The sequence below is a fragment of the Suncus etruscus genome, chromosome 4 (genome assembly GCF_024139225.1).
Source record: "Suncus etruscus isolate mSunEtr1 chromosome 4, mSunEtr1.pri.cur, whole genome shotgun sequence".
NCBI classification, from domain to species: domain Eukaryota; kingdom Metazoa; phylum Chordata; class Mammalia; order Eulipotyphla; family Soricidae; genus Suncus; species Suncus etruscus.
The window spans coordinates 105581128-105595977 of record NC_064851.1 but is presented as its reverse complement, the minus strand read 5'-3'; the positions used below and the strand labels follow the sequence as shown (position 1 = coordinate 105595977).

General features: G+C 41.9%; 1 protein-coding gene across 1 annotated transcript in view; it reads left to right on the top strand.

Moving 5' to 3' along the window:
- Window positions 1-14850, top strand: part of TENM3 (teneurin transmembrane protein 3) — a 745099-nt gene that overhangs the window by 688569 nt on the left and 41680 nt on the right. The window contains 7 exon segments of the mRNA XM_049771415.1: window positions 265-481; window positions 1531-1650; window positions 2481-2742; window positions 4621-4888; window positions 7106-7249; window positions 13027-13276; window positions 14244-14264. Of these exon segments, the coding sequence (XP_049627372.1) occupies window positions 265-481; window positions 1531-1650; window positions 2481-2742; window positions 4621-4888; window positions 7106-7249; window positions 13027-13276; window positions 14244-14264 (1282 nt within the window).

The following is a 14850-nucleotide window of genomic DNA, read 5'->3' as shown; positions in this document are numbered from 1 at the left end:
TGTCTGTCTGTCTGTCTGTCTGTCTGTCCCTCTCTCTCTTATGTGAAAGTAGATACAAGTATTTCTATCCCATAGGAAGTTATATTTTATTGTCTACATTTCATTCATTTCTATTCCAGAAAGGGTGCATAATTAAACTAAAGAGAGGGGATAATGGAGCATTGGATTTGTTGGAGGGGGGAAAAAGACAACAAACACATCTTGAGTCTTCAACACTCTAGCATGAGAAGAGGGAGTGTCTGACTGGTCTTCCTTTTTCTGCAGATGGTCTGGTGGACTGTATGGATCCTGACTGCTGCCTGCAAAGCTCCTGCCAAAACCAGCCATACTGCCGGGGACTGCCAGACCCTCAGGACATCATCAGCCAGAGCCTCCAGACCCCGTCCCAGCAAGCTGCCAAATCCTTCTACGACCGCATCAGCTTTCTCATAGGCTCTGAGAGCACCCATGTCATCCCTGGAGAAAGCCCTTTTAATAAGAGGTTAATGCACCTACATTGTCTTATTCTAGTTCTTAACTGACTTTCTCACCAAGTGAGATGCATTTGATAGCGAATGCTGGGGATTGTGGCTTTGAGGAAAGTGCTGCCTTTTTTTATAAATCTCCACGTATTTTTTTCCTCCCCCTCTTTCAGCCATTTTGTCCCCAAACTTTGCCTTTCCAGCATTTTTGGACACAGCTTGCCTCCTTTGTCAATGCCTGAGACGTAACAGTACACCCCATTAAGGCCCCCATCAATCTTCATTGCTCGTTGGATTTTGTTAGAACTGTTTGGAAATGTTTCAAAAGGAGCCATGAAAAGACCCCAAAAGGCCAAGCCGAAGTACACTTTTTTTTAAATATGTATATTTAGCTGAGCTCACTAAATAATATAAATTATGAATTAATGTAATGGAACTGCTAACGGCAGCTAGTAGGATTGCATAAGCTCTTGGCCTGGTGCTTGCCAGTGCGGTAATGACCTGAAAATAAACCAGTAAGTGAAAACAGGTGTCTTGTGTCTCAGGAAGCAAAAGGAGATGATTTATTCTAGAACTCCTGGGTCTGCGGTAATTTAACAGCATTAATGCCGCTAGACCCAGGAGCTGATTAAAAGTTGTTGCACAAATGTTCCTTATTGCCCCTCTAAATCTTGTGCTCCTCAGTCCCAGCAGATGTACATTTTTTGCCTCAGAATTAATAGGGAAGTCCTTCTTTGTTTCACGGCCACCTCTTCGAGTTACGAAGAAACAAAATAAGCAGTACATCGTTTTTTTTTTTAACTTCATCCCTCAAATTATTATTAGTCTTGAGCACTCTCCAGAAACCAGATGGCTACGAAGTAAAACCCAGGGTAAACACCTAGCATTTGGAGAAGACAAATTAAACTAAATGAAAAGAGACATGGTCTGAGGGAGCTGGTGGGAACAGTGTGTGTGAGTCCCCATGGACCCTGATTGTGTTGTTTCCATCTTGGGAGAATCGTAGCTATGCAATGCCTTTGGCCTGGAATGACTGGTGTTCATTCAGATCCTTCTGTTTTTTTCATAGCCTGGCCTCCGTGATCAGAGGACAAGTACTCACAGCTGATGGGACCCCACTGATTGGTGTTAATGTGTCATTCTTCCATTATCCAGAATATGGATACACTATCACCCGTCAGGATGGAATGTGAGTTTACTTGACCCACTCTCTCTGTTTGCAGTTGTTTTTAGGCCACACTAAGCAACGTTCAGGGGTTATTCCTGTCTCTGCACTCAGGAAGTATTCTCAGTATACTCAGGGGGACCATATGGGGTACTGGGGATTAAACCTCAGGTGGTTATATGTAAGGCAGATACCCCACCCATTTTACTATCTCTCTGGCCCTAGTTTTCAGTTTTAAGTATTATACTTTTCAGTGTAAAAGTTAGACATTCTAAGGAAGGCACCCTACCCACTGTACTCTCTCCCTGACCCTAGTTTGCAGTATTAAGTATTACAGTTTTTCAGTGTAAAAGTTAGATATTCTTCTTACAGCACCAGGCATGTTCTCTTGTATCTTTTAATATAAAAACCAACTAGTAGACTCCAGAAATATGGAACTGTCCATGTATGAGATATTTCAAAGCACAGTCTCATCCTTTTATAAGTAACATGAATTTATAACCTATGCTAATAAAATGAATAGGTACATAAACTATTCTTTGTTTTAGAGGATCCTTATCAAAATAGAAGCAATGTTTCATACTGTCTATAACTTCAGTGCCAATGCTTCTGGGAAAATGGCAAATAAAGGTTTCAAAAGCAAATTTGAAAAAAGATTACCTAGTGGGTGAACGTAAAAATCAAGGGTTTTTTAGTGTTTATGGTATAATCCTGTTCCTGTTCCAGTCAATCATAAGCTATTTCCTATAAAAGCTGAGGAAACAAGTTGACTTTCTGTATAGTTTTGAGGAGGTGAGTGTTGAGGCCCCCTAAGATCCAGGTCATTCACTGCATCTCTCTCTTTTCTCTTGTAGGTTTGACCTGGTGGCAAATGGCGGGGCTTCGCTCACTCTGGTATTTGAACGGTCCCCGTTCCTCACCCAGTATCACACTGTATGGATTCCCTGGAATGTATTTTATGTCATGGATACCCTTGTCATGAAGAAAGAGGAGAATGACATTCCCAGCTGTGACCTGAGTGGATTTGTGCGGCCAAACCCCATCATCGTCTCCTCACCCTTATCCACATTTTTTAGATCATCTCCTGAAGACAGTCCCATCATTCCCGAAACACAGGTAGACATCCTGGTGTCTGACACTGTCAGACAAATGGTTGCCAATATCCCAGAGAACCTTTAAAAGGCTACCCAGAGTCCCCGTGTGATCCTAAAAAGTTGTAAGCAGTTAAAAGCAGAGTCCGTTCTGTTGGTTGGAGAAGGTGTTTCCAGGGAAAGAGATCATACTTTTCTTCATTATTCTTTTTCTTTGGGGATTATTATTATTATTATAGATCCTCATGAACTAGAGCCATATAGGAAACATACTGAAAATCAACAGCTCATCATTTCTTTGCATCAGTAGGAGTGACCTCGGAACTAGGAGTAGCCTCCTGAGCATTGCCAGAGACAGCCCTAAAACTAACTAACCAACCTCCCAACAGTGCTCAGGGGACCTTGTGCAGTGCAAAAAATTGCCTTACTCTTTATACTTTGTCTTCAGCCCTTCCACTCGTTTGCCTTATCATCCAAAACCTGTTTCCATTTTATTATATTCATCTCTCTTGTTTATTCTCTATCCAAAAAGGTGTGAAATCCTACAAGATTTATCTTGCGCTATCTCATAACCCAGGTTCTTAGACACAGAGACATTGTTCTATATAATAAACAGGTTAAAACTTGGGTGAATGATAATAAACTATCATCTTTATATTAGTTAAAATTGGTGACTAGGACCTCAATGGCTGAGAAATATCTTATGCACTGTGTAAGAGATAGTTGGCAAATGGTTTGGACAGAACATTCCTTTGGCTGGTGTTTATTGGCGGCATGGAGCTGATTCCATTAGTTCTTAAGATGTGCTGTTGAGAATATGGTTTGTCTTAAAGGTTGTAAAAATCTTTTAAGAAATTCAGTATATTCACTTTTCATAGACCAGGTTCAGTTTGAAGAAGTATCTAGTGAGTGCATTCAATAACAGCAACTCAAATTGTTGTCTTGGGTGAATATTTACAAAGCTCTACAATGTGAGGTCAGGGATGGAGCCATAGTACAACGGGGAGGGTGCTTGCCTTGCATGCAGCTGACTCAGGTTCATTTCGAAGCATCCCAATCTGGTTCCCCAGGCACCACCAAGAGTAATCCCTGAACACAGAGCCAGGAGTAACCCTTGAGCACTTCCAGGGCTAGCCCAAAATCCAAAGAATAATAAATAAAATGAGATCATTGGGTAGCAAACGGCAGATGCCAGGGATGAGGTCTAGCTCAAACTCAAGACCTTTTCTGTGATTTTGTTTGGGGGGCCACATCTAGCAATGCTCAGGGCTTCCTCCTGACTCTGTATGAAGGATCCTTCCTGGCATGGTTCAAGGGACCCTTCGCAGTGCAAGAATTAAATCCAGGTGGACCATGTGTGAGGCAAGTGCCTTAGCTGCTGTTCCATCTCTCCAGCCCACAACATTCTTTTCAACTTGGATCCCGGATGCGCCATCGAAGTTGCTGTCTCTGTTTCTGACAGTCAGCTGCGGGCCAGCTGGACAACAAGGTTGCATATTTCAAGGAACCAGCTGGCTAAGGCCAGACTTTTGGCCTCAATGACATCCCCACCCTGCACTAGCCATCTTACAAACGTCTGCTCCAGTTCTCCAGGGCCACCCAGGGTTAGAGGGGTTAGTGAGAGTCCAGCTAGCTGGAGATTGACAATTCTGGGCACATCAGGAGCGGGGTGAGAGGCGACGGGAGATCTGACAAGCTCAGAATACACAACCAGAAGCTTTTCCAAAAAGAAAAGGAGGAGATTGGGCTAGCTGGATGTTTCTGATGGTGAATTAAAATCACAGCCCACATGCCGAGGTCTGACTGGTGACTCTCAGGGTCTCATTTGAATTGTTCCCGTGCTTTCCTGAATCCATTTGATATAGGCGGCACAAAGTGAAACGTCTGCCTTGTTCACCCCTAGGTGCTACATGAGGAAACCACCATCCCGGGAACAGATTTGAAACTTTCCTATCTGAGTTCCCGAGCTGCAGGCTACAAGTCTGTGCTGAAGATCACCATGACCCAAGCCGTCATTCCCTTCAACCTGATGAAGGTACATCTGATGGTGGCCGTCGTGGGAAGACTCTTTCAGAAGTGGTTTCCAGCCTCACCAAACCTGGCCTACACATTCATCTGGGACAAAACCGATGCGTACAATCAGAAGGTCTACGGTCTGTCAGAAGCTGTTGGTAAGTTCTATAAATAAACATTAGGGCCAAAGAGATAGTACAGTGAGTAGGGTTCTTATCTTGTATATGGCTCACATGGGTTTGATCGCAACAGGTGGTCTCCCAAGTAACGCCAGGAGTAATTCCAGAGTGCAAAGCCAGGAATTACCCCTGAACATCAGTGTGGTCCAAAAATCAAACACACACACACGCACACACACACACACACACACACACACACACACACACACACACACATACATCATTGCTTCTCCTCCCTTGTTCCTTGAGTTGTTTTAAATATAAAAATATCTCTTTATGGGGCTGGAGAGATAGCATGGAGGTAAGGCGTTTGCCTTTCATGCAGAAGGTCATCGGTTCGAATCCCAGCGTCCCATATGGTCCCCCGTGCCTGCCAGGAGCAATTTCTGAGCATGGAGCCAGGAATAACCCCTGAGCACTGCCGTGTGTGACCCAAAAACCACAAAAAAAAAAAAGAAAAAAAAAATATCTCTTATGGGGCCAGAGTGGTGGCACAAACGGTAACCTAGGATGGACCGTGGTTCTATTCCCAGGCGTCTCAAATGGTTCCCCAAGCCAGGAGCGATTTCTGAACACAGTAGAAACCCCTCAGTGTCACTGCGTGTGGCCCAAAAACAAACAAAAACAAATCCCTTTTTACTTACGAAACTGAAAGTTTTCATTAGTGATATATTCAGATGGTTTTCACTACTTGTATGTCATTATTTCTTCCTGAAGCCTGTAATTCTAATGTCATTATTTGGCTATATTTTTTTGTTTTATTGGTTTTTTTTCTTCAAAATATTTTAGTGTATTTGGGGGGGGGTCACACCCGGCAGTGCTCAGGTGTTACTCCTGGCTCTATGCTCAGAAATTGCTCCTGGCAGGCTCAAGGGACCATATGGGAGCCGGGATTCGAACTACTATTCTTCTGCATGCAAGGCAAATGCCTTACCTCTATGCTATCTCTCTGGCCTCAATTTTGGTCTATTTATATAGTGCTTCCTATGGGCTCGATCTCATTTAAAAAAAAAGTATAGAAGCTTTTATCTTTTAGGGGGGTGGGTGGGTCATACCTGGCAGCACTCAGGGGTTACTCCTGACTCTGCACTCAGAAATCACTCCTGGCAGGCACAGGGGACCATATGGGATGTAGTATTCGAACCATCTGAATCGGCTGCATGCAAGGCAAATGCCCTACTGCTGTGCTACCTCTCCGGCCCCACTTTTATCTATTTTTAATCAAAAAAATAATTTTCAATTTAATATTTTAAATTTATTGTTTCTTACCTCTCACTAAATGTTTTCTATAACCCAGAATTTTAAAAACTAAGCAGATCTGCTGTAGGTAGTAGAACTAGGTAGCTAAGCAGGTAAGTAGGTAGCTAAGCTAAGCAGATCTAGGTAGCAATCATTCTATTTGGTTCTTACCATGTAATTATTATTTGGGGCTGATTTATTTGGCCCGGGTCTGGGCTTTGCTTTTGGTTTTGAATCCTTTATGAAAGAATCATACTGCAAATGGAACTATTGGTTTTCCATGAAATAAGTAGAAAAGTAATGTTTAGATATCAATTTTAAAATTTTTTGGGCCACACCGGGCGGTGCTCAGGATTTACTCCTGGCTGTCTGCTCAGAAATAGCTCCTGGCAGGCACGGGGGACCATATGGGACACCGGGATTCTAACCAACCACCTTTGGTCCTGGATCGGCGGCTTACAAGGCAAACGCTGCTGTGCTATCTCTCTGGGCCCATCAATTTTAATTTTTAAAAGATACCTTTTAAGCCCATATGCTCATGAACATGGTACTCACCTGGTACCTGGGCCCATGATCTGGGCCCATACACATCTTATCCTCATCTCCCCTCTTGAATTGTGAACTTTCCTCCTTTTATACTTTGATGCTGAGCTGTGTATAGTCTCTCCACCTAAGGAGAAACCCATGTTCTCTCTTGAACATGTTACTCTCCCTCTTTCTTATCCTCTTTTCTATTCCTCAGATTTTCCAAATAAAACTTGTTTTTAGTCCCCCTCATACACAAAAAAAATTTTTCTTTTAGGTTATCAAATACTGTCCTACCAAAAAATATTTCATTCTGCTCATACATAAATGATCATAAAATCCCTGAGCACTAAGGAAGAGTGGGAGTTGGAGAAAATATTGACCCACGAAATAAGTAAGGTGGAACTGACCTGTGCCTTGTTTTCTTTCCAGTGTCCGTCGGATATGAGTATGAGTCATGCTTGGATCTGACCCTCTGGGAGAAGAGAACCGCCATCCTACAGGGCTATGAGTTAGATGCTTCCAACATGGGTGGCTGGACCTTAGATAAGCACCATGTGTTGGACGTTCAGAACGGTAAGGAGAACCAGTGGGCAATGCTAATGCCCATCCTCACCTCATCCTCACCTCATATCTTTTTAAATCTTCTTCTGCTGGAGGACTTGGATGGGCAGGAAAATAATAGAGGGTGTCAAAACTCGACTAAGTAGAAGTGGAAAATACAAACAGCTCTTCTCACGAGTTTGTAAGATGTTCTTGTGTTCATTGCTAGAATTATTTTCCCAGTAAATGTGAGTTTGATTTCCCCACTATCCCATTCCATTTGGTTCCCTCTGCACTGCCAGGAGTGAAATTTAAGTACAGAGCCAGGAGTAAGCCCTGAGCACTGCCATATGTTGCCCCAAAACAAACACCATCATGTATGGCCTCAAATAAACATAGTTTCTGGGTGTTCATACAAGGAAATCATGTTAATTGTCTCCTCTACACTCTCATCTGAGAGGGTTTAATTCTACTCACCAAAGTGTTAGAGAAAGGTATGTTGAAAATGGGGAGAAATTGGAACTGGAGTGATAGTCCAGTGGGTAGGATGTTTGCCTTGCACACGACCAAACTGGATTCATTCCCTGGCATATTATATGGTCATAGGAGTAATTTCTGAGCCTGCCAGGAGTAATTTCTGAGTGCAGAATCAGGAGTAACCTCTGAGCACCACTAGATATGGCCCAATAATCAAAAAAACAATTGGGGAGAGGTCGATTTTTTAAAGCAAAGGAAAAGTGAACTCCATATGTCTCTATCATATATTTCCAATATATTTAATTCTTAGGTTGTTATTCTGAGTTTCCTGTTTGTTTTAGACAGGATTTGAGAAATAAATTATTATTTTCCCATTCAAACTTTCTACATAGACTGTTACTGGGATTTGAGATTATTAAGGAGGTAAATGAATTATCAGAAAAAAAGAATTGAGGTCATATTACTTGTATATATCTTATAAGTTATATGCTCAGATCAAATGAACTTCCCTTATCATGCACGAAAAGAGTGTGTGATCATTATTATTGTTGTTGTTATTATTATTGCCAAGTATGACCAGTTTCATCTCATGAAGTGGATAATTTCATTTAGACAGATTCTATTATCTTTGTCTTCCCTGACTTTCTAACTTTTTGCGCATATGCTCTCAGATCATTGAAAGATAGTTTTCTATCAAAGCAGAACCAAGGGCTAGAGAGATAATATAAGGGCTTAAGGCACTTGCTTTACATGTACCCAGTCCTGGTTCAAATCCCAGCATCACTTAAGATCTCCCCCAAGCACTACCAGGGGTACCTTTCAGAGGGAAGAATACCCACCAGCATTACCTGTAAAGCCCAACTTCCCCCCCACCCAAAAAACAATCATTAAAACCCTGCACCCATTTGATATCTTACAGCAAACTAAGTAAGCTCTACTTTCTAGTCGGCCAGAACCCCAGGCTGTATTTCATTGTGTGCCCCAGATGATTGGAGCAGTACCAAGTGTAGGGGATATGGGCAGCCCACAAAATGGGAGAACAGGATTCTGCTTCAGGAAGACACACCATATGTTTTTGTGTGACCATCTGCCAGCCCAGCAATAGGCTTAGTTTTGAGTGTGTGATGCGAATCGCATGAGGCTCATTCTTAGTTTTTGGAAATGCAAAGCCATGCGTCCACCTTGCTAATAGCTGCCCTTGATGAAATCACTTCAAATTCTGCCTTCAAATTCCACAGATTCTCCATGCCTTCAGAGAGTATTTACCAGGAAAGGAAAGCTCCCGAGACACATTTTATTTATGATGAGACTAGACAGTCAAGTTCAAGACCCCAAGCAAGTCCACCCCAGAGATGATGAAAATCAGGACTGCAAGCTAAAAGCTTCATTAAAAAAAAATAACCAATCCAGGGGCCGGAGCTATAAAGTGGTTAAGGTGTTTGCCTTGCATATGGCCGACCTGGGTTCTATCCAGACATCCCATAGCACCCCTAAGCATCACCAGGAAGATTCCTGAGTGCAGAGCCAGGAGTAACTCTGAGCACACAGGCATCCCTGAGCACCCCACAAAAAAATGAAAAAACAAACAAACTAATTCTCTATTATAGCCTAACACTCAGCTATATTCAAGGGAATTAGAAATTTGTAGCTGTTCTGTGTCTATGCATATACTCAAAACACACACACACACACACAGATACACACATACAAATACAGATTTTGCTTTCATTAGGACAGAAATAAGAACTGAAATACCCAAAATTCTGCCTGTCAAAAACATGTTAGGTATTAGAGATAGCTGTACATTTTTTTTCCACCCAGTATAAGGTAACCTAATTCAGAGTTGAATTGGATGTAGTTTCGGGATATATCCAAGAACAGTTTGACAGGCAGGGGCTTTTCAAAGTGGCACACATCTAATTGAATAAATGGGGGTTTTGTAATTATGACAAGGTGGGTGAGGTAGGAAAACAGACTCAGAAAGCAGAGAAGGTAAACATGTCGGCACTGACAGGTGCCTGTGGAAGCATCGTGTAACAGGGACCAAAGTATTCACCTGTTCTTCTGTTCGTCTGTCATAATAGAGGAGAATGATGACTGACCAGTCACTCAAAGTCATGACTAAAGAAATCAGAGGAGAGAAGGAAAGGCCAACTTTAAGGGGTGCTTGTGACGGAACATCCCACAACTAACTTTTCTAGGAAATTAGAGTTCTATAGTTGCCAACTAATGTAATCACCATCAAAAAAGGAATCTCACGTTAATGTCTGCTTAAAATATTCAGGCCAAATTTATTTTTTCTGTTCCTAAGAGTCAACTCTTTTATTTGAATGAAGACTGTTTTACTTTCCATAATTTCTTTATAAATAGTTAAGCTTTCAGAACAAGATTGCGGGATCCACCTAAGCTAATAACATTGTGTCTACAGTAGTGTACTGGGGAGGGATATAATTATGCTGATATTTTCTTCACTTTAAAATCCTCCCAAAGAGGGCTGGAGAGATAGCGCAGTGGTAGGGCATTTGCCTTGCATGCAGCCAATCCAGGACGGATGGTGGTTCGATTCCTGGCATTCCCCCAAGCCTGCCAGGAGTAACCCCTGACCCCAAAACCAAAAAATAAATCCTCCTAAAGTTGAAGGAAAAATCTGTCTGGAAGGCTCCCTGTTTGTACTTCACTGGGATCTATTCTTAGATCTACTCAAACATAGAAGTGTTGGCTTGAAATGCTGCTTAGGAGTAGAAAATGTTCTGTAGACTTATATGTGTAGTTCTTAAGGTCAAGAGGTTAAACAGCATGTTGGTTTGGGGGTCACATCTAATAGTACTTAGGTACTCTTGGCTCTGCATTCAGGGATCACTCCTGGCATTTCCTGGGGAGGTGATAAGGGGTATCGTGGACCAAACTCAGATCAGCTTTGTGCAAGGCAATGCCCTCCCCACTGTACTTAATTTCCCTGGGTCCAGAAGCAGATGTTTAAGCAGAGAATAACACATGGAGAATTGTCGTGAAAGAAGTCTGGGACAGTAACCATTGACCAAAGCCTCTACTGAAAGAAACTGTCAGCCCCAGTAGGAACCAGTCACCTCTGTGTCATCATAAGGATGAATAAAATTAGAATTGCAACATGAGGTTACTTTTCCAACTCTTACTTGTTGTTAACATTCTTTTGTTTTTGCTTGTCAACATTCTTATTACAGATTTTTTTTTTTGCCACACCTGGCGGTGCTCAAGGGTTACTCCTGACTGTCTGCTCAGAAATAGCTCCTGGCAGGCACGGGGGACCATATGGGATGCCGGGATTCAAACCAACCACCTTAGGTCCTGGATCAACTGCTTGCAAGGCAAACACCACTGTGCTATCTCTCCGGGCTCAAGGATTATTCTAGGGATTTTTTCCTATGATTTGTATTAAAGATCATAATGGAGCAAACTAGCTTTTTCTCTACTTAAAACTATTGATACTTTGATGCCTCAAAGCAGAATGATTTATAGTATTCAATAATAAGTTACCATTACACTGCAATTATATTGGAAGTTTGACATTACTGTGTTTTCAAAGATCACCCAAAAGTATAAGCAAGATATATAAATGTTTGGACTTGGGGAAAGAGTACAGCATGTAGGGATCTCGCCTTGCATGCTACCCTCTGATTTCTACCCCTGGTATCCCAGAAGATCTCCTGAACCCCATTAAGAGTGATCTCTGAGGGGCCTGGAGAGATAGCACAGCGGCATTTGCCTTGCAAGCAGCCGATCCAGGACCAAAGGTGGTTGGTTTGAATCCTGGTGTCCCATATGGTCCCCCGTGCCTGCCAGGAGCTATTTCTGAGCAGACAGCCAGGAGTAACCCCTGAGCACTGCCAGGTGTGGCCCAAAAAAAACAAAAAAAAGAGTGATCCCTAAGTGAGGGAGAAAGCTGTGTATGGTTTAAAAAAAAGAACAAGATGTAGAAATATATATTAGTCTTTGGCTGAAGAGTAGCATATTGAAGATGTGAGAAATAGTTTCGTTTTTTTCTTTCTTTTTATTTTATTTTATTTTATTTTTGGTTTTTTCGGTCACAACCAGTGGCGCTCGGGGGTTACTCCTAGCTATCTGCTCAGAAATAACTCCTGGCAGGCACAGGGGACCATATGGGACACCGGAATTTGAACCAAGCACCTTAGGTCCTGGATTGGCTGCTTGCAAGCCCGTTTCTATTTTTCTAACTCCATTTTCTATAGTTATTTTCTTTAATTTTTGAAGGGCATGCCTGGTGGTGCTTAGGGGTTACTCCTGGCTTTGAGCTCAGGAGTTATTCCTGGTGGTGCTTGGTGGACCATATGGAACGTTGAGGATCGAACCTGAGATAGCCACATGCAAGGGGAACACTCTATCCACTGTGCTATCCCTCTGCCTTTTCAACTTGTTTGAGGAGCAAGGGTAAACTTACTAGAAGTTTATCTTTATTATGCCCATGTTTATCAATTGGTTTGATATCATATTTTCAACCTCCCTGAATTATTAGGCACACTTGTTACACCCTAACAAATATTATATAGACTACAGTTGTCAAATCTGATCAAAATGTCTGGAGAGTTCTTGAAAATCTCAATGCCAAGGCTGCCTCCAGTCTAACATATCATGATTGTACTCAAAGATCCCAAAGAAATCAAACTCTCAGGGGTTAAGATTTGGGCAGATGTATTTTCTCCAGCCTCCAAGTGGTCCCCACATATAGCCAGACTTAAGAGGCTTTGATGCTGAAAATTGAAGATTGGGATTTTTTTTCCTTGTCAGTCCTTTAGTTCCCTTTACAGGTCTTTATAGCTATAACATTCTCCATCCCTGAATAGCTTCTATATTTTGTCATAGAAGACTTGACCCCAGGAATGGATCTTTTTAGTTTTTGTTTTGTTGGGGGGGGGTGTTTTTGTTTTTGGGTCTCACTCAGCAGTGGTGTTCAGGGGTTACTCCTAGATATGCTCAGAAATAGCTCTTGGCAGGCTCAGGGGACCATATGGAATGCCAGGGATTAAACATAGGTCAGCAGCATGCAAGGCAAATACCCTACCACTATGCTATCGCTCTGGCCCAGACAGGTCTTATTAAATCTAGAGCAGAGAACATTCTCCATCCCTGAATAGCTTCTGTATTTTGTCATAGGAGACTTGACCCCCAGGTCACTAAAGAGCATTATTTTTCTTATATACTTTGGAAAATCACTTTCCTGATTCAAATCTAAGACTCTGAACTGTTAGTCTGATCACTTGCAAACCTGCTTTTTTTTTTTTTTTTTTTGCCTCTTTGGACTGCATCTTCATGAGAAAAATTCACTTCCTCTCTTCCAGGCATACTGTACAAGGGAAATGGGGAAAACCAGTTCATCTCCCAGCAGCCACCTGTGGTCAGTAGCATCATGGGAAATGGTCGAAGGCGTAGCATCTCCTGCCCAAGTTGCAATGGACAGGCAGATGGAAATAAGCTCCTGGCTCCTGTGGCACTGGCCTGTGGCATCGATGGGAGTCTCTATGTCGGGGATTTCAACTATGTTCGCCGCATCTTCCCATCTGGAAATGTCACGAGTGTTCTAGAACTCAGGTAGGTCTTCCCTTGATTAGGAACTTTCGGCAGAGCCCCACACATATTTCTTGTGGATGTTCAAGTTCAATGTAGTGACCTCTTTCCTGAAGCATGCTTTCCCAATGTTTGACAAGGGAGAAGTTAGAGGTTATTTGTTTCTTGTTCAACTTCAGTACAACTGTAGCAGATGCCAGTTAATGCCAGGAAGGGAGAGAAGAGTGTCAAGTCACTGCTCTGTCTCTAAAGTTCTTCCCTCACTCATACCTATAAATTCTCTCTCTCAAACACTAGAACCCACAGATTTTGACTGTCCCTGGGAACAAACAATCAGCAATGGCACTGAACCCAGAAGGAAAAGACCCAAAAAGACAACCACGTTTTGCATTTGGTGAAGGGATCAAGACATGAGATTCCCTATTGCCTCCCAGACATAAACCTGGCTGGCCCCAAAGAGCAGACGATCAGTGATGGTACTGGAACCCAGAGAGGCTGAGAGAAGGCTGAAAAGAAGGCCCCGTTTGCACTTGGTGGAAAGGATTAGGATCTAGAACCCACAGACTTTGAAACCCTTTTGATTGTCTTTAGAACCACCCTGTGGTAGATTGAGTTATTGCTTGTTTTGCACAGTGCTTGAAATGAAGGCATTAAAATATCTTCTTAAAATGTCAGGACGGAATAGTCAACAAAGCCAGGTGCTAAATCATAGCTAGAAGATTCCATCTTTAGTTGGGGTTAGCCCATTCACCATAATACCAATAGTTAAGGTAATAAATCGCTATCTTCTTTGCTTTGCTTCAACACATCCTATTACGCAGATTAGTTTGTAAGTCATGACCTAGGAATCTTCCTTTCCAGGGTTATTTCTACTTAAGTGGCAATTTTCTTTACAAATAATTAAGATCTCAGCGTTCCATTCATTATAGTTTTAGAAAAACCTTTTCTAACTGTGCTCTCTTTTTCACCTTTTTTATCTGCTTCCATCAAGAAATAAAGATTTTAGACATAGGTAAGCACCATGCTTCAAGTTACTGTCTATTTCAAATGTCCTTTTTACATTTCTGTGTGTCTGTCCAACAGTGTCTTCTAAGAACACTTCATCATGAGAGAGGAAACTTGGTATCCCAGAACCTTGAAGGAGTAAAAACTGCTCCAATGGATGGTTTATAAATAGATTGCAAATTATATCAGATCCCATAATTTGAACAATATTTTCAAATTGGTTAATAAAGTATGTTCCAGAAAAATTGTTCAAGTGAACAATGCTTAAACAGCAAAAAAAATTTTTTTCTAAATTTCAGTTACAGTTGTATAATCTAAACCATATTGGACAAAAACAAATTTGAAATAGCGAAGCTGAGGAAGATTTTAGCTTGGCACATAGGCTGGGAAGATCCTGATTTATGGAATCCAGAGCTAATGGAGCAGAGGAGTAAAAGATGTTTCACATCTGAATTAAAAATATTTTGCATTGGCTAATTTTGAAAAACATGACATTTTATTACCTATTGCCAGGGTGTCCTCTGTGGATATGGCAAGACCCATTTCGAGTGTGGGTCCTTAAAACTTAGATTTTCAATGGCCCTGATTCACTG